This window comes from Eimeria acervulina, genomic scaffold (assembly GCF_000499425.1).
Source record: "Eimeria acervulina Houghton genomic scaffold, Eah_scaff10, whole genome shotgun sequence".
Classification (NCBI taxonomy): Eukaryota; Apicomplexa; class Conoidasida; order Eucoccidiorida; family Eimeriidae; genus Eimeria; species Eimeria acervulina.
Genome location: NW_013549486.1, coordinates 105,857 through 127,895, shown reverse-complemented (window position 1 = coordinate 127,895; position 22,039 = coordinate 105,857). Strand labels below are relative to the sequence as shown.

Genomic DNA, 22,039 nt, shown 5'->3' with positions numbered 1-22,039 from the left:
TCAGATAGTCCTCTATGTCATTTATCAAAGGTGGGAACACAGCTTTGCGGAACTATGCTTGATGGATGCACCAGTGATGTGCGTGGTTGCGATAACGAGAGAATAGCCACCTTGGCGCTGTAGGGATAGTCCGGATCGAACTGAATTTCGGTTCTTTTCAAAGAAACAAGTGCAATGAAAGCATTTGAACATCACGCGATCCCTCAAATAATAGCATGTCGTTATCTCAATCTTGCAGCACTGCAGAGCAGTGCTGCAAGATTGGCGCAGTCTTTTGGTGACGCAGCATATGACCGTAACCAGGGTCCTTGACCCGAGCTGGGGGTCCTCTTGCAGCTTGCGCTCAAGCAGAAACTTCGGTGTCGCCATGCTACATCTGTTCCCATTCAGCAGCGCAAATTCTCCTGTGCCTTCTCGCCCAGCAAAGGGTGGGTGGAGAATTCCTGCCGCACTTCCTGTTGCTGCAGCAAGTGTTGTTTCTGCGGTTCAATCGGTCCCTCCGGGTACTTCGGCAGCGCAACTTACTGCCGGTTCTCCTGCTGTTGCATCTATTGCTATTGCGTCGCTTGCTGCTACTGCTGCTTTCTTTGTCTCTAAACTGCTTCAAATTGCCTGTATGCGTACCCTTTCTATTGTTCGCGGTTAACAGCAACTGCTGCTGCGTTTGCTGCATCGAGAATATGTAGTATGGGGACGCAGCACCACTATGGTCGTTCTGTGAAGGCACTTCAGGTCGAGGTTTTGCACACGGGAAAGGTGTAGTGCTGTTGTCGCCTTCTTGGTGCTGCTGCTTCACGGAGATTTGGCCGCACCGGGCTAACCCGCCGAACCAGCCCTGGCCTCAAACTGTGATAGGAACAGAGGCGCAGCAGCAAGAGCTGTTGCTGGCTGTGCCCCTTCCGCTGTTGCCGCGCACATGATAGTGTTAATTGCCACATTTGTGTCTTGGAAGCGCTGCGCCAACAGATTCCTACAGCAGCAGCAGGTTGGGTTTCTGTTTTAGCAAGGCGCGTATGGAACTGGCGTTGCTCTTTTGCTGTTGTAACTGGAAACACGGCAACAAACCATGCACATCGACGGACCAAGAGTGCCTCTTTAACTCGTGACAAAGCGAATGCCACCGACTTGTTGAGCGCAGCCCAAATGAAGGCTGTACTCCGCGTGCGCGCGCTTGCAGTCGCTTCGTTGAGTCGAGGAGGGCACTTACAAGAACTTGTATTCGCAGCAGTAAACCCCAGAAACTCGTTCTTGTTGACGGTTTCCTGGCCGTTTAAAGCATTGTTCTGGTTTTCGAAGGTTTCTGGTAGTCGTTCAGTATATGTCTGGGACCTCGTTCTCATCCACTGATTCGTTCAAAGACGCTGCTGCCGTTCTGTGGAAAGGATTTGAGAGGATTCCGGCGATTTCTTGGGCCTTTTTGTAAACTCGTCACCACGGTGTTGGCAAGTTTACAATTGAAGCTAGCACGCTGCTCCGAAAACCAACAGCCAAATGCCCTACTACACGCATTGCGAGCATCGCACACTGTTCACAGTCCTGCGTTCTTCTGAGAGCGGTCGAATTCGCCAGAACGAAGTTGCAACGGTTGAAAGTGACAGCTGAAGGTCGTTCGTTGTAGTTCCTTCCTTGCGTTCTGGTTCTCTGTTCGCGCGTTCCCGCGCTTTTGCAGCTGGAGATGGGACTCAGCGGCTGCGGCTTTGGGGGGCTGAGTCTCAACAGCCGGCTCTAACCTCTGGTCAGATGACGGTGTTTCGGTGTAGATCTGGCATGCACGCGAGAAACAGGTCAGAGAGCTCACTGTTGCATTAAAAGCATCATGCCGCAAGAGGGAAGAAATCGAGACACTTTGGTAAAATTTGTTTGCATGGTGTCTCCAGTACTGTACTCGCGTGCAGTGCGCGCTTTCTGTGACAGCATGCCTCCGGGTGGTTGTCGGTGCTATATGGTTGTCGATGCCTGGCCGCTTTGTGGATTGGCGCCAGACGGAGCAAACGACGTTGTCAGTAATCATGCTTTCGGAAAACCCTGTAGCTTCCAAAAAAGGGCTAGGGAATCACTGGGCCATTCCCTGTGCTCTAGCTCAACAAGACCAGGGGATGAAGAGTGTGGGCTAGCTGAATCTATTTACGAAGACAAATGGTATTGCATACATATATTCTCTGCTAAAATGCATACCCTAGGCCAGCGAAAGGGGTTGACCCACCCGCTTCACTGCCTTTTTGACCCCACAATGCTCCACTAAATCCTTCTAGTGCATTTCGCGCAAAACGTTTGTGCAAATTGAGGCTGGAATGTATCCACCACTATCATATAGCGATAGCTGTGTTATGCATTGTTGTTCGGCTAGAGCAATGAACGGTGGCTGCTAAAACTATTCTCGGCACTCTCTTACTCCCCTCCAGACGGCACAGAGCAACGCAACGTGAATCTGATACTTCTGCTCTCTCTCCATGAAGCGGCGTGAATCACACAAGTCTATTTGCCGCAGCTTTTGTCGAGTCGTCGGCTTGCTGACAGATCATCGCTCCAAACGCGGTGACACAAGCATCGGCTCTTGAGAAAAAGCACTTTGTAGTGAATGTTCAGTCCATACACCACTTCAACTGCAAGCTTCATAACTTTGCCATGCGCGGTAAGTCACTTCGTGTAGCATGGTCTGTCTGAAGTTGGCACATGTACTTCTACAACAGTCGATGCAGGAAATAGAGTCTGGTTGTGTTTTCATGTGAGCTGACTTAGGAGCACCAGCTGCAGCCTTGGAATTCATATCAAGCCGTCTCCTCACCTGTGCCCACAGACCCTTCGGCCGTTGCTGCCAGGAAGCTGCAGCCTGTGTCAACTGGCGCTGGTACCTCCTGGCCAATAATACGAACTTTTGGGTGAGCAAAGAGCTGACACGCGACTGATCTTCTGGTGTGGGTGTTATATCTTTCGACCCCATCGCTGCCCCACGCGTGATGCGGTGACCCGGGAGTTTCCCTGGTCTCTTCGCTTGTTCCTCTCGTGATGCTACTTGAATTTCTGCTTTTCCGTCTTCTTAGCGTTTTCTCTCTGCATGTGCAATCTCGAATCATATGACTTTGTTTGTTGAAGATAAAGCATATTCACCGCTTCATACGTTCCTCCGCCGTTCTGAGGGCTGGAACCGCTGGCTTCTGCCAGCTGTTGTACCATGCCGCCGAGCTTTAGGTGTGGAGTTCCCTGCTCGTGCCTGCACCCACTGGCCTTGCAGTGCTACGAAACCTAATGAAACTCGTCGAGCTGTTGATCGTCTTGATTTGCAATAGAGACAAAATTCAAAGCAAAGGCTCGCCAAAAATACCTAGCCTCCATTCCTTGCATTAAAGCCTCCCTCACAGCAACTTGGAACTGGTGAGGGAAGGAGGCGATTTGCCATCGGCTGCAACAGAGTTTGCTGCAACCCCTGCTATAAGGCAACTCCGGATGCACGCATAACTGAGCTCCCATTGCTGGATGCACTGGCACTATACTGACACTATACAATTGTACAATTGCAAAAAAATACTTATCCTTCGGTGGCCAGCCTGCATGCAAGTAAGCGTACACGTGCCCGCCTCATGCTGAGTGAGCTACAGTCGGTAATTGTTGCTGCCCTGCACATGTAGTTCCTGAGGGGTAAGAGTCAGCTAAACCCTCCGCGTCATGCAACTCCATGGAATGAGCTATTTCATGAACAAGCTATGTACTTTGCTGCTGTGTGGAGGCATAAACCATCAAAAGGTGGTCCACGCAGTACTTCACAAGTATTTCGTAATGGCCCCGATGCCTTTCTTTGACCGCAGGTCTCCACCGCTATACAAGAAGGCCGCTGCAATGTTCTGCGCGGCATGGGAAAGTTTTTGCGGATGCACTGCAAGAATGAAGTTTGCTAGTGAAATACGTGTAGGCCAACAAAATACAGGTAGTCAGCAGCCGAAACTTTGCTCAGTAATTTCTGCGTGCTCCGCCGGCTAGCATTTGAACTATGCCACGCTTCAGCCAATGCCTGCCTAGAGCACGAGCAGTATTTGGAATTCTGCGTCAAGTTTCAACTCTATACCATAACCGGGAGTGTATTGGTGGATCCAAGTGTGGCTCTCCTCAGGATTTGAGAAATTCAGTGATGGGAGTTTCCCACATTCAGGGATGTGCAAGGCACTTACCAGGATGCCTTCCCATGTCCTACAGGCATCCAATCAAGCTAGACACTCTTGCAATGCATCAGCTCCACAGATGAGTGCCCTATGTGCATAGCAGAAGGAAATATTGTAGGCCTTAGGGGGCCGCTCCTCCCGTACAACCCAGGCACCCTGCGAAGCCTGAAGATAGATCACTATTGAAGAGTTGCTCGGCAACAGACACAGGACATTGAATACCTGGAGATCATTTTTCGGCAAAATGAAGACGTATGATAGTGGTTTCTTTTGCACATATGTACTTGGATATGCACCAAAAGGGCGAAGGGAAGGAAGTGGTGTAGGTATCAAAGCGCTTGCCGCTCTTGTGCACTGCAACGCTCATCTACACAGTACATGGGCCATTCCCACTACTACTATTTCCTACCAACAGTAGTCTACCTACTGCAGTTACAGCCCATGCAAAAAAATAAACTTTTGGTACAAGGCAATGTAAGGGAATAGAACTCGCTGAAATACGGAACACTCGAGAGTCCTACGTTTGGCATTTGAAAGGGATCATGAAAATACTTACAGGAGCTTTTTAAAATATGGCAACCGTGGATGTCATCAATGCACTTCATAACGGGGACTGTACCCCGGGGGGGTGGCCCGAAAGCGATCATGCTACCGGTTTGCCCAAAAGGCTAAATTGGCGCCATTGGAGATGGGTACTCCTCTTTCCACTACAGGGGACCAGTGCCTGTAGTACAGTCGATGCACGGCCATGCGCGTTAGTGGTTCTTTACGCATGGCTGTTTCACGACTGGAGCAAATCATGTAGTTTCACTCGGAAGGTGGGCTTGAAAATGCACGTTTTTGCAGTAATAAGTTGCACTCTGTGAGCTCAGTAAAGTTTCAACAGGGGCAACGGCGTTGCACTACTGATCGTTCATGAATGGACCTATCTTAGATCCAAAAATGCAGTAGGGGCCGATGAAACATGATGTTCCCGCTCTGGTAGATTTTCCGCCATTAGTGATGGCAAATATGCCATGAGGTAACATGAGGCACCCCGTTCGTGAGCTGCCCGGCAGGATATTTTGAGTAGATAACATGCTTGATGACGGAGAACGGAGACTAGAAACTGCTGTGATGCGGCTTAGTCCTTGTTTACTTAAGGTTAAACAAAGGCGAGCTGCTCGGTGGTGCATTTTGCTGCCTGGGAAGTGCATATACGACGGAAGCACTGGAAAGGGAAGAGACGCATTTCCCTCTTCTGAATTGATAACTGGTTGATATTCTACGTATAATTCTAAGTGCTGCAATTCAATAAACCACCCTGCCTTTCGGTACTGCCATTAGACTCAGTATTGATACACCGCATACGCGGTGGCGACGCAAAAAAGTGATGAGCTCCTATATACCGCTCTTGCCACTGAATCCGTTTTGCTATCCCAAAAGCACCGAGAACCCACTCGAATACCCTGACCGCAATCCTCCCCCAGATCAACGGTGACTCCTATCCTGAACCTAGGCCTGGATAGGGCGACTAAAGCATCACGCAGGGAAGCACCCAGGTTCTTGGCAAGCTGAGAGGCCTGATCTGCTGAGTAGACTTCTCCTCTTAGTCTCGACTGTAGCACAGACGTCATCACCTCCTCTGCAGCCTTCACGGGGAACCGACGGTTCAGAGGCAGTACGAAGGAAGATGAGTCCTCCACCTGCTGCTGCAGGGCCATATCAATTCTTCCCATTTCTTCACTGCAAGGTGCCTTCCCCCCAGCAAAATGCAAAAGAGCATCAATCAAAGTGGGATGTTGCAGAGTGCGACTGAGCGGGAGCTTTCGATGCGGATGATGTAGCGCCCCGCTGCACAGGAGTGTAATTACCAGAAGAACGCATAGAACCACAAGGTGGTCCAAGCCAATTCAAGGCCGAGGCATTACTCTCCCACAAGCTTGTTCTTCACTATTATACATACTAAGAACGACCAACAGATTGGTCATACCACCACCTGGATGTTCACGCTCCCACCATGCCCACCGCACCAGCGGCTGCGGCACTACTTCTGAACTCACGCGGTGAATTGAAAGAGCGGGGAGCCTACTCCCGATCAAAGCTAAGGAAATTGTTTTTCCGTTTTTAAAAAGACACTGGTGCACAGTTGTACTTAAAGCAATCACCAGCAAAGAAGAGTGCGTTTGGCGGACCATGCGTCACTCAAAATGCCCACCACGACTTCACCGGCACAAGTTGTTAGGCGGACCATGCACATGCCTGAGTACAACCGCTGCTTATTTGCGGTCTATGTATATATGTGGAGAAGGAGCAGGAACGAACGTGCGCCAGTGCTGGCAACGAGTAGACAGTGTGCATAAAACGGAACACCGCATTGTCAGAGACGCGGACTGCACACCGGCGTCTTCTGACCCTATATAGTGGAGCGGCGCCATTGCTGTAAGCTTTTTTCTTTGGTTTACGGTTTAAGACTCTTTATTTCGGGAATTTGGGGGAGAGTGTCACCAACGTATGGCTAGCGCTTTACTCAAGGGGCAGGCAGCGTGGTTCCCCTGCCCACCGCAGGGATCTTCGTGAGTATCCGGGACCGGCTTGTTCTTATGGTTTCTTTGTGACTAGTCCAGGGTATCCAACTATCACCTTAATATTTATACATTATTATGCTACCCAGGAGTTCAGTTGGAGCAGAGGAAAAGAACCAACGCCCCTTCCCTACAACCCTGGGTGCGCACACGCGCCGTCGGCTGCGGGTACAGGTCACTAGCCACCAGCAGGACCCCAACAATTTTGTAAAGTTATACCACTTATTACTGTTGCATTTGTAATCTGACATTTTTAGTTGTTTTATGTTTGCGAGGCAATTACGGCAATTACGGGGGGCACCGTAGAGCCTGGCAATGCGCGCGAACCGAGGGGGTGCGTGGGGTCTTGACAACGAATTACTGTGCACGACAACTGGTCAAGGCTCAGGTACAAAACATAAAAATTGCTTCTTGCAACAAGGGAAAATGACAGCATGTGTCGTCATTCCGTATAGTAATTAAAATCGCAATTTTTGGCGGACAATGGAGCCCCAAATTCAGGATTAGCCGCTGCATGCTCACTCTACCTATAATCTGAATGCCATCTTAAGTTGATGATGCTTTGGTGGGGAGCGTTGCACCACTTCCAACATTTTCAAGCCTTAGATCAGGAGCCAGTGTGAGCTATACAGTGGCGCGTTCCTGCTTCCATCGTTAGCAAAGCGCTCTTATAACTGGTTGAAGGCAGTGGCCAGAATGTCGTGGAATATCGCACTCGCTATGTGTTTTCATAGTTCTAGTCGGGCCACCGTTCGAAGAGAACTGCCGCGATTACTAGCTTCATTTTAACTCTCAAAGGGCTCTACTTGTGAAGGACTGCTGGGTCTCGGCGCCACAGAATGGTGGGGTCTACGTGGGCACCTATGCAGCACAGAAGCCCATCGGACACCAAAAGTACAGCGGATCTTCTCTATCCTCTTTTGTGCACTCTGCAGGTAATTACAGTTCCATGAGAAATACAGGCATTCCCAGCCCAGGCAAAAAGCATGTATGCCACATGAACCAACTTGCCTTTTGTCTTCATTCTCACGGCGAGAGCTTGCAATCTCTGAATTTCGCCTTCGCTTCTTTTGAGCATATCTTTGAGTCGCGCAAGCTCGTCTAGGCGCATCCTGGCAAATGTGCCGTCGTCGCTTGTGTTCTGAAGCCACATTATATCGCTTACGGCAGCCTCACTCCCAAATGCCTTTACGCGCAGCCGTTCACTGCTTAGAAACATGAAGCCCTCGATGCTGGCATCTCCCCAGACTGATCAAACTGTGTAGCTTACTCGATGGCGCTTTTCGCCCTGCAGTTGCTGGGTGAGTAATGAATCTCCCTCTCTTGCCAAGGCAAATCTGTGCAACAATTCAGTGTGACGCTTGGTTATGCTCCGAAGCTGGTGCTTGAGTTCCATGTACTGTCGGTGCTGCTGCTTGAGCTGTGCCTAAGAAAATTAATAGAAACACAACCTTCTTTAGGGCAATGGGAAAAAAACCGGCTCCATACGTGCGCCAAGCGGTCAAAATTCTGGGCTCCCAGACGAACCCTATGAATATCTGCCTCTTCAGTTGCAGCTGAAGCGAAGCGCTAGTTACATCAAGGGTAGAAATCGCTCCTGCTCCTGCCTCACTTGCTTGGCAGCTACCATTTCCATGTCCCTCTCAAACGCTGGCCTAGTAGGCTCGCTATGTCTTTGGGAGTCCTCGTGACCTGCAGCTATTGCAGCGGCTTCAACTTGCTCCAACGTAAGAGACGCACCAAACCTCACTAGCTCCACTGCCTTGAACGTTGCTCGGAGATTTGCCAGGCGCTGCGAACTCTGCATACCACGACATGTAGGTGCAGGGGACGCCCTTGATGCAACAGCATGGCCAGCCCGTATGGCCGCAGAGGGATTTCTCCGACCCAGCTTGGGATGCGCGCTCTTTCCGATATGCACTTGACGGGATCTAAATGCTGCACTTGGGCTGAGATTCAGTGCTTTACTTGTTTATTTTCTCTTTGGGCACTCGCAAGAAGGCGTTTCAGTTGCTTCAAGTCGTCCGTCACGAGAATTGTTTCGTGCTGCAGCTCTGCAACTCTGCATGCACAACAGAGAACGTTTGAGCCAGGCAAGTGATATTGTCTTACCCACCCTAGATGCTGCAGTCAAAGAATTGTTTGCTTTTTTTCCCACTAGGCGCGCTGCTACCAAATGTTTCCTCCTGAACTCTGTTGAATTTGTTGTTAGATAACTGAGAGTCCGCCTACCGTTGGCGAAGAGCAGCGAATCCTTCATTGCTGAAAATGATGGCGGAATCTAGTTTTGTAGGGAGCTGCCATGTCTCTTCAACAGATGACAAGCATTTAATCTGCCAACCGCAAATAGCTGTATTCAAGCACTCCATTTTCGGTGGAGCAGTGATAACCATCCCACTGCAACTGTACAACTCCTCGGCAACTGCACAAGAATGGGTGAAGCTGCGAAAACGAAGCCTGACGGCAAGCCAAGACAAGGGCTTCTCTCCACTGTCAAGGCGGAAAGGGCTCAACGGTGCCACCTAGTAGCCATATACTGTCAATGTGTCGGCCGGCACCTGGGATGCCCGCAGTGGCACAACGGTCTCCAACTCGTCGAAAGTGCCCTGAAGCTCCCTTAAAAACTTGTGGATCGCCGCCTCTACAGACTTGTAACGAGACGCATGTTGCTTTTGAATCCCCTGGACTTTCGTATATTCCTATAGAATAGCATGCAAACTGTGGAAGGTGCTGCCAACTCCAGCTGTCGTTGTGTGTACATAGTTTGGCATTTCTAACTGTCACCCTGCAGATAGAGTCGTGCGTTCTTGATTTTGGAGGAGCCTCGTTCTGTATAGCCATTTCGTTTCAATGTGGAAGAATATTTGCTGACGAGGCAAACGATTATTTGAGCGATCGCAACGCAAATGCGATCGCTCCAGTCATCGCGGGCTTTTCTATAGTTGAAGATGGTGGCAGATTTCAAACTAAGAATCAGCCTACCCTCTTAAGTTCATCAAGATCTCGTTGATGAACTGTGAGCGTCGCGTCATTTGCCGTTTTCTGGTCTCTGTGCAAGCATCCGCATTACCAAGTCCATCTTCGTCAGTTTGTGCAGCAGTGCAGGTTTCACGGCTTCCTCACTCGATAAAAGTTTACCTGAATTCCAAGAGAGCCTCGTAGACAGCCATATCACATCCTAAAGGGCAGATATCTTCTTCGACACCGCCGGAGTTTGCTTGCAGCTGCTCAGCGTCATCTGCTTCGTCTGCGTTCGCCATATAGCTCGCAGGACGCACATGCTGCACGACATAAACGCTTAGCAGGCTTTGCCGCAAATGGCGTGAATCAAGCATAGTAAGCGGCACGCGAAGATTCTTCTATGCAATGCACAAAAGGGAAGAGAGGTAATACTGTATGAATCTCACCTTCCAGGTCACTAGCCTCAGCGTCGCCACCATGAGGGCTGGCGGGTAGTTTCTGTATTTTATGGGCCACCTGCCAGGATATGAACTAGGAATGAAGAGGGGGCTGCAGCCATCTCAAACTTTCGATAGGGCTAGTAATAGTGTTTTGTCTGGGCTAGTAGAAGCTGAGTGCGATGAAGGAAACTGAGAATAAACACGGAAGCAGTCCCTAAAGACGGGTGCAGTGAAAGAGTGGTACAGTGCGCTCGAAAATTTGCATCAGGGCCGCCTGCTGAGGATTTCGTTGTCCGATAGTCTCTGCCACCCGTCGGCGTATTTCTATCTCTGTCGCCTGCACGAATCTCGAAGAAGACGGAAAGCGACGATACTATGTCCCGCAACGCATTCACCTAACCACGTTCAGGTTCAAGGTGTTTTGTTGTTCATCAGTAGTTGTAGTTTCTTTTTATTGCGCGATATGATTTAGTGGCATAAGTCGCCAGGCCCACATGGCAATTATCGATCCCCTGTATCTTTTCGGCAATAGAGGCATCAAGAGCTTCAAGGCGACTATTGACTTGCTGACCCTCCTTCTGCACACTTAACAGGTCCTGCTGGAGTCTGAAGTTCCGTGGCTCCACTGATTCAATGATACACAGCTCTTGAATTTGCTCCTGAGCGATTGCAGAATTATGTAGTTTCCTGCTGTGTTCAAGACTCTAAGCCACTGCAGTGACTCTTTTAGAGGTATAAGACCGCGAGCAGTCACCTAAAGGGGAACGTACGAGTTGTTTCAGGCGTGCCAAAAGCAACTGTTGGTGGACTGCGGTGCGTTCCTTCAACAGATCTCGCAACTCTTGGTCAAATGTAGAAATGGCATGCTTAATCTGCAGAAGCCGAAGTAGCAGATGATGTGCACGCCGTGGATTTCTTTGTGGGAAGTGCTGCATGTATCAGCATCCCCGGCATCTTCAACATCGTGGTGACCGTTGCTAGACCTCGGCGGTTTCGCCTTAAGCTTACCATATCAATAGATCGGTTGGCCTGAAGTTGAATTTCCACACCTTGAAGCGCTGCCCAACTTTTGCCCGATCGGGACAGTGAACCAGAGTTGATGGAGTTGTCCACGTAGTAGTGCTGGTAAATCTTTGAACATTCCTGCAAGTTGAGAGCTTTTTGGACCGTGCAGCTTTGGCACATCTCGCATCTTCTAAGCCCATCTATGACGACCACAAGGCGTTCTTTGAATGTTTGATCGTTCTTGCTTGTGGCACGTGTACACCCATCTGTGAAAGTATTGATCCGGCCCCCAAGAGAACCAGCGGCATTGGCTTGTCTTTCTAGCATGGTGCCCAATTCTTCAGTAGACGGTGTATAAGCAGCTGGGCGCAAGTGCTCGAAAGACACAACGAACTCGCCAGGCTGCCGACGGGCCTCAGCAAGAGCAGTTTTGACTTCTTCAATTTCTGCCTTGGCAGCGTCAGTTTCGAAGAGGGCTCCGGTGTTATTCAGTTCCTTGAGTCGTTTTTCTAACGAGTCACTGCACAACACGGAGAATCCTTGGAGAGCATGTCCTCAGAGGAACTAGGTTTTCTTATAATGTAAATCGTTAATCGACAAGAACCTACACGAGCTGCTCCTTGCTGATGCTCCACAAGGATCCGTTGGAGTGTTCCTCGACAGTAGCTCTTTCCACAACTTGAGCCAATAACTGCACCTGGTTAAATTCGTTACAATCTTGGAGCTCAGCTGATTGCAAGGCCTCACTAAGTTCCTGCAGGATGCAATCAGATGCCCTGAGCAGTTCCTTGCGCATTTGCGCCAGTACGTGGACTTTTCGATTAAAGGAGTTCGCCTTCGCAGAGGCCCACTCGGCAAGCTCCAGCATTTGTTTCTTTTTCCGTGAAGCCATAGTTCTGTAGACGTACAAGCTCGCATATAGTTGAGAACATTCCTGTCTAATATCTTCATCTTGCCCCGCAGTCCCAGCTTAGCTTTTCCGAGTCAACCTGTTCCGCTCTTCTGTAGATTGGGCTCTTTAAATTCATGTTCGCCGCTCCATATTCGCGGCCTGAGCAAGCTTACATTGAGGCCTCTGATACGGTCCCAGATGGGGTGAGGCTGCACGCATTCAACTTCTTGATCGTGTCTGCAATGCGATGCTCGTCTTGTGCATTTGTAGAGTCTTCCCTTGGCTGCGCCTTCAAGAGTGCTGCCATCTGCAGCGTGCGCTCTCTCCGGGCGTCAGTCGACGGTGCAGCGCCTGCGGATTCACGCAGCCAAGTTCCGCAGTGGAGGCAGCCATTGGGGAGGTTTAGGGACAAGCTTAGGGTGATCCATCCGACACGCTCTCACACTTTCTTGGATTGCAAGCGAAAGTTGGCACACGAGGAAACAATGGCTACACAAGGAGCCAAGCTCTACATAGTGCTCTAACCTGTTGCCCTAGTGAAGTCTCCAGACTGCAAAGCAAGTGCTACGAGGCTCCCAGGTCCGTTGCATATGCCTGGTATCTCCATTTCTTGAATTCGCGAAGCCTTCACAGCCTCTGGTTCAACGGTCGGCCGCCTACTGGGAGCTGAATGGATCAGTTGTTGCACAAGGCATATAGATAATCAGTCTACTGAGAGAATTAAAGGCATCTTTCGCATCTGGAATGGCTCAGGCAGCATGCAATGCAACTCGGAATAGATGCATCTGATGCACGCGCACTCGGGGTGTTAGATGCTATTGGCTGTTCAGGAAGCAGCAGGTGTCTCAGTTCATTTTCTCGCGCGGCTTCCAAAATTGCCTGCATCTCGGCAGCTCCACTTGTGGTGCACTGTGCCTGTCCTTCTGTTTGTAATCGGTGAATGTCCTGAATAAAATCCCCACCGGTGAAGGAAATCTAACTGTGCATCGTAGTAGTCCCATTCAGCAGTGTGGCACTGCGCTTGTAACATCCAGGGGAAGAGAGTGTTTCCTTTGGAAAAAGATTAGCAAGTTACTGTATTTAACAACGTACAAGTGGTGTCTGCGCAGTGGGGAATGAGCACACGCAAATGTCGTCCAAAATGCCAGCCACTGTGACAGCTTCCAGAGCTCCACCGAAAAGTCGCTGAATGCAGGGCACTGTTCAAACGTATCTTGTTCTTCTTGAAGGGCGCGCAGAGCGTAAACAATTGAAGCGAAAGCAGTTGATATGGGTTAGCTCTACGGTAGCAATTAGCTATTTAGCATGCAGACATGCAAGGGAATGAGACGCTTCGAGCAATTTTCGTGCAGTATTTCCTTGCAAAATACTCAGCCATCAATCGCAAGTAGGCTTGCGACTGGCGGCGCTTGGTTCCCATACCGCTAGTGTATCTATGAATGCTTGGTGCCGCTCTCCCGCATCTTGTATATGGCGGTCGACTATCTCCAGGGATTTCGCTGCCTCAGCCTCATCAGTCTTAAGGAGATCTCCCCGCAGAGTCAGCTCCATCATCATTTCTTGTGTATTCACACCTGGAAGAGCTTTTAAGCGAGTTATCAAGTCCTGTTCAATTTTGCGTATGGTCCAGCGAGTAAGATATTCCATGCATTAGCAGTTTTTATTTGTAGAAACAATTATTCGCCTCCTTGTGCTCGTTTTCACTACCTTAATGCTACAATGAAGGCGTCACATTGTGGCTCCGAAGAGAAGTAATTCGGCAATCTTGTTAATAGATACACCGTATTCCGTGGCTTGCACTGTGGGCTTTTCACCACGGACGGCTGTGTGTTCCTGAGTGCAAAAAATGTTATATAAAGCATGGTGATCTTGCCTGGAAACGCCTAGATATATCCTCTAGCATGTCACGTTCTTGCTGCTTGACAGCTTCAGCTTCAGTGTACGCCGCGCGTTGCCTCCGCAGCCTTTGATTCTCCTGCCCAGGTATGCACAGCAGCAATACGCTTAACCGTAGTGTGTGCCGCATGCCCGAAGAAGGCACCCAAATGCTGCTGTCCGTGGGAAAACCTTGGTCCATGTCGTGCTGGCAATTGGCTACCATCTGCAATGGGTATACGCTGTTGAGTCAGCATTGCACATTCACCGTGATTGTGGGCTCTTCTGGGTGAAGAATATCTTTCACAGCGTCTGCTTCAGCTGCTGTGTGTAATATATTCACTGCAGCCGCCAGGGAACTGGTGTCAATGGTCTCTGACGCATTTGAAACCACCTGCAAGATTTTGTCGATTGGCACCGGACGCGGACACGGTATTTTTGGCTCCTTTGCTTTCCTGCCAACTCAGCATATTGCCAAAACTGAAGCATGCAACGTTTCCTACAATGAAGAACGTAGAGTCTTCATGCAGTTTCTGGGAAAGCATCCTCTCTCTCCTGGTTCCCCTCAGCATCGGAACAGCAATGAACCAGTGCAGAGGGCAGAGACGTTTATGCGCTCTGGGATATAGTGACACACTTGGGAGTGAGCCCATTTGGATCCATAGTCACTTCATTAGTAAGTTGATCGTCGTAGCTAGTTGCCTCTAGCATGAGCAAGCGGCGTAGGAATTGCTGCTGTTGTTGGTGCTTTTCTGCCGGCTGCGTTGGTCCACATCTACGAGCCCTTTGCGCTTCGATACGGTCTTCTTCATCTCTAGCAGGCGGATTTGTCTCAACTCCTCCCTCTGCATCCTGCGCCTCCTTGCAACGGGAAAGGATAATATCATACTCAAATTCCCACCTCCACCAAGCTCCGCTCTGAGCTGCAGCAACCAAGGCCCATCGGTTTGTGTCGCCCGTCGGCCTGATGATAAGGCTTGTTAGACTCCCAACGTGACTGTCAAAGACTCTTGCCTGCGGGCAATTTGAAATACAGCTAGAACAAGAAGAATATTTCTGCAGAAGAAAAGTAAGGCGGTATTTTACAAGTGCGAAGGCTAGCCCTAAAGTGTCAATCCCCTAAGCCACAGCATAGTTTTGCACCAATTCGGATTAACCTCGACATATCACTAGAGGATATGAAGGCAATGAGTATTGGGATTGGTTTACCACAGCGCAGGCATTCGGAGTGTCAGCGGGAAACATTAAAACCCGCCCGTCTGAGGTGCCGGACAGAAGCAAATGCTGTTTGGGCACAAAAACCAACTGGGTCACGTGAGGTCCCGCAATTTCGCTGGAGGCATTCTCTGACTTTTCACTGTAAAACTGCTGAAGGGCGGTGAAGAGAGACAGTAGAGGGCGAGCTGTTATGGAAGTTGCTGGAGTGGCAACAGAAGGCCCAGATGTCCCTGCCATCGACAGACTCTCTAGCGGAGTGCACCATATACCGTTCCGCAAAGTGGACGTCCCAGAAAATAGCAGAAAGGAACCTCCTAGCACCCTTGCTCCTTCATCATTCTCATGTGAGAGGCCGGTGTTAGGGATCTCACTGCAAAATGTTCCCCAACGCAACAGTCCTGTTGTGTCGGTGCATCGCTCTAGCTCAACAATAGTTACTGCGGTGAGCCGAGCTGCCGCTGCGGCAGCCGCCGCGGCAGCCGCACGACGCCGCTGTTGCTGTTTCATTGCTGCAGCCAGGACACGCCGGGTTTCATCAGCAGCTGCAGACTGTTCTATAAGACTCCCATTGGAAGAAGCCACCCTAGGCTGGGCTTCATGAAAGCCTACAGAAGAAGCCGTGTCATGATCGCTGGCCGCATCGGCCTCGCTGTCGCTCTCATTTAAATCTTCGTGTTCGCGTCGATCTTTTCCATCTGGAATCATGCTCCGCAGCATCGCAGTTGGGACCCTCACTTCGATTCGCCTGCGCATTGCAAAAATAGTGCACTGCACTAGATGCCGAAGAGAGCATAACTGTTGCATTTACACTGAAGCATCCAGTAGAACGTTTGAAATAATAAATGGCAGGCGGAAGGCGGAACCGTTAGTAAGCGCCAGGTAGCCCTGTACACTGAATCCATCGAGGATCGCCAAATCGATAGTGGAAAAACTCTACTTCTTTCAGACCCTACTAAAGGGTCACTATCGAGGCTGCCTGTCTGATATCCCACTATCCTTGCCTGAAAAAGAGAACTTGAGTTAGATCTAATGGATCTTCTGCGGCACTTAGGGCAGACTCGGACTGGGGGAGTGGAGAGCCGCTTCCGGCATCTCTATCTGCGGGGTCACACTCTTCTTCCTGCGAACCATCGTCGCCGGTATAGTCTGAGCTCATATCTTCGCTGCCTGGTTCGTCCGCAGCCACGTCACCGGTGGGCACTTTCTGCTCGGCACCGAGAGCTTTTGCGCCATCCACCAGACCCATGTTGGCGGTGTCATTAGTCCCGTTTCTACGAGGTAGCGTGCTAAGCTGTTCGAGCCCAGTCAGCACGAATATTGCTGCATCTCTTGCCAGGCCTAGCAGGTGCACTGGATGCTCCCACATCAGCCGTGTCAAGGGTTCGGGAGTTTTTATGAACCCTAGGGGCTCTGCTTGCCATCGGCTTTGCGCATACTGAGAGTCCCCTACATTCTCCACATCGTCATTTGCTGTTAGTTGTGTCTCTCGTCGATGGCATTGGGCAAGTTTCAGAAGCAGCAATAACCCATCGTCACCCAACACCGCCAGGTGCTGCCCTGAGGAGACCCAACATGATCACTACAACAAAGCGCCAGTGCACAGGCAGATGTGAGCAACGAAGCAGCCAGTGTGACTTTACGGGGTTCTTAAAGCTGGCAGAGAACGCAATATATGCAGAAAGTACCAGTGAATCCAAGAGTGATTTAAGGCTCTTGGCCTAGGTTTTCTGCAAAACATATTTTTGTACCTGCAGGGTCGACAGCCAAGTGTGCGACTGCGCATGCATGCGTCTTTATGGCCATGAGAAGGTGTGCCCCGTTCCTGGAAGCTGAAGACAGTCTAACAACTCCATCAGAGGAGCCGAAGAGGAAGAGGGGGCAGCTGTTTTGTCTTGCCTGTGGCATCAGCGAAATGCACCGGATCTCGTTCGGCCAGCGCCTGCGTTAACAGCCAATGGTTTCATCCTCCATGGCAGGGAATGAGGACTCGCAGGCGGCGGACATAATAGTCAACCTGCTTCGGCGTGCAGGAGATAGAGGCAAATGAAATACCGGCAGGTCACTGGCATGAGGCACGGTGGGCTTCCCCAAGTGCGTATGGATCCATCAGCTCCAACAGTTAACAAGTCTGCATAGCATCGTGGAGTCAAAACAAAACCGCGACCGTGCACCGTGCTGAGAACCGATACAACAAGCAGCTAGTACAGTAGTGCTGCCGCGCGCCTGCAAATGCTTTAAGCACAGCTGCTAGGCTTAAGCCAGTCCCCAGAATGCTGAGCCCCTCCTGGGTGGTAACTTGCCACAGACTAACAGCTACTTAGTAGTACAAACTACTAGCTTTAGAAGAGCGTAGTCGGCTACAAAGCTTACCACACCTGGTTCGTTTTGTCTCATTGACGACTTCCATCGCAACAAGGACACTTGAGGCATGGAAATCAAATGCCTAATAGGAACGTACCTCAAAATGTATCAGCCGGATTTTAGGCGGCTGTACAGTGCAGGCACATGGTCTAAGCATTATTGGAAGCACAAATGAACTAGCGGCAACAGAAACTGAAGGCAATCCTTACCTTAAGTAAGCAATTTGAGTCCGGAGCAAAAAGCCACGTTATGCCGCACCCAGCAACTATTATCCAGAATGGGCATGCACTATCCCTGTACAAAAGAGGAATCCGCAAGGTTGGGGGCGTTTCAATCAAATAGACATGAGCTTTGCCTTTGTGAAGAAGGCTAACCTGAAGCCAGGCGTCCAAAGCATCCGCTGATAAGTAGTGTGTGGCAGTGCCTGTCGAACCTCTGGCCAGTGTGGCAAGCATGGCATACAATGACTAACCTATGGGGTAGAACCCGCTTGATTGGCATTTCCTCTGGCATGGTAAAGACCTTAGTAACTGAAATTGCAACAATGGACTCTTCTGTCATGTAGCTGACTGCTTCCAGAACCTCATCTGCGGCCCACCTGTAAGTAAACCGAGCATATCAGCGAAGCTAAGTTTCGCAGTTTCCATCTCCAGCGTAAGTACCTGAAGGCGAAACTGTATCAAGTGCGTGAGCAAGGGACGAACTTATTGAATTACCATTTCATTTGCCCGTCGTCACCAGCGGAGACTACGTGACTGTCATTTCTTGGATCTCTAAACACGCTGTTGATGGTGCCTCGATGGCACACAACTGGCAGTTTATTGGGCTGAGCTGATTCGCCCTGCAATTCTTGTCCGTGAGTAGCTTCCAAATGCAGAATTGAAGAGCCTCTACGCCCAGACCGAACAGACCCTCTAGGGTTGCTACGAATACGCCCTGTTCCTGAAGGAGCCCGTAATGTTTGGAGATTTTCTATCTGGTCTCTCGCAACGCTTAAACTTCTACGGTAGGAACTGATCGTGCTGGGCTGCAGCTGTAGCACTTCTGCCTTAATATTTCCATCCTGCGGCGTAGCGTCGCGCAGAAGGTACACACCGTGCCTCGTCACATCCAAGCGCAAGCCGGCTTCTGCTTGCTGTCGTGCAAGGAAACAATATGTTTTAGGCACCGTTGAATAGTTGTTTTAGCGCTACAGAGTAGTGCCGTATGCATGTTCTGAAGCGGGCTGGATCACCTCCCACAGAAGTAGCTTGCCCGAGTCAGAGCCAGAGAGCAGCATTTGCCCTGTGAGCTCGACAAAGCTTGGGACGTCGGAAACAGTCAGTTGACCAAATCTGCAAGTTCTTCCCTGAGTCGCATACTACCATTGTGATTGTCACTTCCACGCGAGGTTTTCGACCTTCCCATACTCCTGCAGTTGATGCTTGCAGCGTTGTGTTGTGCTGGTCAGGGAATAAACCGTGAAGTAAAGAAATGTTGTATGGAACTGAACAAAACGGACCTTCAGCTTGAGCCCAGTAAACGTCTGCACAGCTGTCCATAGCCGAATATGGCGTGACCCCGAAGATGTAAGCTGGTAAGCGAAGAAGGGTGACCTAGGCGTCAACCATCGTACAGCCGTTCAGGGGGGCGGTGCGGGGTAGAGTGGCAGCTTTTCACACAGCAAAATGCAGCTGCGTGTTTGCTAAATTGTATGCGGAACGTGGGCACCCTGCGGGCCATACCATTCTAGTGATATCACTTGCAGTGCAGGAGTCTTCATTCGGAGGAATGGGCGCCCTGTGGAGATGTTCCAGAGTGTGAGGAAACAGCAGGAAAGTGATGCTCTTTCTCCGCCTTCACCCTCCCATCCGACAACAGCCAGCAACGGCACTTGTTGAGGATCATATAATTCCTCCTCTGTCGCGCTGCCGCCTGCATGCTCCCCTGTTGCGATGTCTGTGGAGAGAGACTCCACTGCACTCATTTGGTGATTCACATCTTGTTCAACATTGTTTTGTGGCGTGCTATCACCGTCATCTTGAGGTAACGTATCCCCACAGCGCTTCGTAGTAGTAGGATGCTGCTTAACGGTACTAGCTTCTGTGCCATTTGAAGAAAACTTTCCACGGAAAGTTGCAACGGAAAAACCACGCTCGCTAAAGGCCTTGCATTGCCGCACTCGCTCTAAGGTTCTTGTTGAATACACATAAATGCCTGCCAAATTTTACGAAAACAAGCATGAACCCCTGGAAGTGTTGCATGACCTCCACAGCTAGAAAGGGATAGCTTGTGCAACGTCTCCGTGTGAGAATTTGTATGTATCCCCCTCCAGTCAACAGCGCGGCCAGCCCGAAAGCTTGTCCAAGCCGAGTGACTGCGAACTGCCGTAGCTGAAAACCAAAGGTTGAATGATGGTCCCTACACTAAGTAGCAGGATGACAGCCAACGATGGGGAGGGCACTAGCACTTTTAATACCTCGATCATGACCGAAAAACATATTAGTGGTCCTCACTTGCAGGCTTGCCGATACTTCTGCCGCAGACGGCGATGAGCTCGTGGTCGTTGTCCACTGCGACTGCAGACACTCCGCCATCATCCTCAAAGTCATTTGAAGAATGCAACAAGTAAGGGTTTTCAAGGCACCTTCCTTCTGGAGGTGGGCTGGTATCTCCCCCACAAAGTGGTGGAAAATTGTGGACAGTGTACAAGAGAACCTGCGTGTTCGTGACACACGCCAACGTCGTACTATCGACAATCAGTACCTGTTGCCGGGCTAAATCCTGACCTCCAATATGAGTCGTCCCCACAGGGCACTGCACCAAATTTGACTTTCTCATTCTTACTTTGTCCCCACTATTTCTCTTAAGTGGAAGCTTTCTTTGACTGAATATGCTAGACGGAACAAACCAATGCAGTCACGAGAACTGCTTTTTCCTGCCGTTAAGACAGAGCGATATGCTGCCACGCGCGCTTAGCCGTCACATTCAAAAAGGTGCCGGAGGATTTTTGCATTTACGAGGAGCCGCACCTCTGCATAAACCACAAGCAGCTCAGGGTATTGCCGAATCCTGGCAGCATAACGCTTTCGAGGAGCTCGTTGCGCGAAAATTGATCGAAGAAGGGGATATATTTCCCCCATCAATAACGGGGTGGGCAACGTTTTCCACAGTATGGTTTTTCAGCGATTGGCTGAGTTATAGGGGAGGCTTAAAACTCATGTGCTCGCTAGGCCTGCATCACCGCGACGAATGATTGACTCTGCAGAGTTCAAAAAGTATAGGATGGGTGCATAGGGAGCAACTCATAAGCGCTTTGAGTGAAAGGATTGTCGTTGTTGAACTACTGTCGGCGAGCAAGACGGACGAGCACCGGACCGAGTGTCACGCAATCGGAACAGCCACTTTGCATGAGCTCAGCCTTCCCTGCGGGGAGCGGTTCCTTGGGTTTCACGGGCGTTAATCTCCTGCTTAGCCTTGTACTGCTTGTGTGGATCCCAGTGTCCGGCAAGCACTTGCGATGCGATGGACGGGAAACGCAAGCGCGTTCATCCCCGATTACTGACCTCGCTCTGTTTCCTTTTCTCATGCAATGTGGAATTTTTATTTTATCGTTAGGCCTACGCTATGCGATAAGGGCTCACTTATGGTTACGTGAAGTTCGAATCTGGGACGTCTTCGGTATGTGGGCCTTGGGGCTCTGCCGTAGTTCAGGTAGCACAGGGCACACGCCATAATGCCGAGCATTCAAGTATTCTGGAATCGTGTTTATGGAGTTATGCCCCTGTGTTCTAGCATTTGCGTCGGCCAAAACACGGCATTTGCTCTAACCCTTGGTCCCGCGAGTGGCCAGTTTATATCTCCGGGGACTCCAGCGTTACAGAGGGCAAATCCAACTCTACATCTAGTAACACAGTTCTTTGTAGCGTAGCAAAGCGACCGCAAACTGTTCCTACCGTTCACCAGATTTATCCATAGTCAGCCGCCAGGACCTACGTGGCACGTTCTCCACTCGCAGTGCATATGCAGCGGTGGGCTTGAAGCACACTAGAGGCTACTCGAAGAAACGGGGCAGCTGCGGCTACTATATGGGAAAATAAACCATATTGGCCTTCCGTTAATTTAAATGTAGTTTATGTGGGGTAGCTGTGACCTCTGACTAGGGTGAACTGCGCAGATCTTACACGCCGTCGAGCAGGTCACCTGCCGAGCATGGGCAGAAGCCTATTTGGGCTACGGTTTCCAGTCGAAGCGAAAGAAGCTGCCTCTATGTGCGCTGCCCATGAGTTTCATATACACCGATCATGCGATTTAGCATGGCTGGCTTAAGGCTTGGGTTTCGAATTAAATGCGCCCTGGAAGAGTCGCGCTGCCTTACGGCTTCGAAACAGGCGATAACACTTGCGGCAAAAGCCGTTCGCAGAGTAGTAGAGTTTCCAATTGACAAGGGTAAAAATATTAGAATTTCATTTACCCCTAAGGACTGCTTGGTCCCGCACTTTCGTGAGTTTCACCCCAATTAACAAGTCAAGCACCCTGTTGAGATGTTACTTCACCAGATCTACCGATTGAGCTTGTGATTTGCCTCAA

The 22,039-nt window shown here is 50.2% G+C and overlaps 1 protein-coding gene across 1 annotated transcript; it reads right to left on the bottom strand.

Moving 5' to 3' along the window:
* Positions 1–5,482: 5,482 nt before the first annotated feature.
* EAH_00002980 (WD domain-containing protein, putative) lies at positions 5,483–20,290 on the bottom strand (the record flags this gene model as incomplete). Its single annotated transcript, XM_013394008.1, has 25 exons — positions 5,483–5,890; positions 7,749–7,904; positions 8,331–8,519; positions 8,687–8,780; positions 8,951–9,051; positions 9,256–9,417; positions 9,701–9,767; positions 9,857–10,077; positions 10,890–10,991; positions 11,128–11,644; positions 11,733–12,020; positions 12,190–12,367; positions 12,817–12,961; positions 13,109–13,201; positions 13,439–13,621; positions 14,160–14,346; positions 14,529–14,905; positions 15,101–15,839; positions 16,111–16,666; positions 16,858–17,048; positions 17,943–18,068; positions 18,187–18,533; positions 18,972–19,065; positions 19,195–19,666; positions 19,966–20,290. The coding sequence occupies 25 exons, from the start codon at positions 20,288–20,290 to the stop codon at positions 5,483–5,485; spliced, it is 6,318 nt and encodes a 2,105-aa protein (XP_013249462.1).
* Between the last annotated feature and the right edge of the window lie 1,749 nt (positions 20,291–22,039).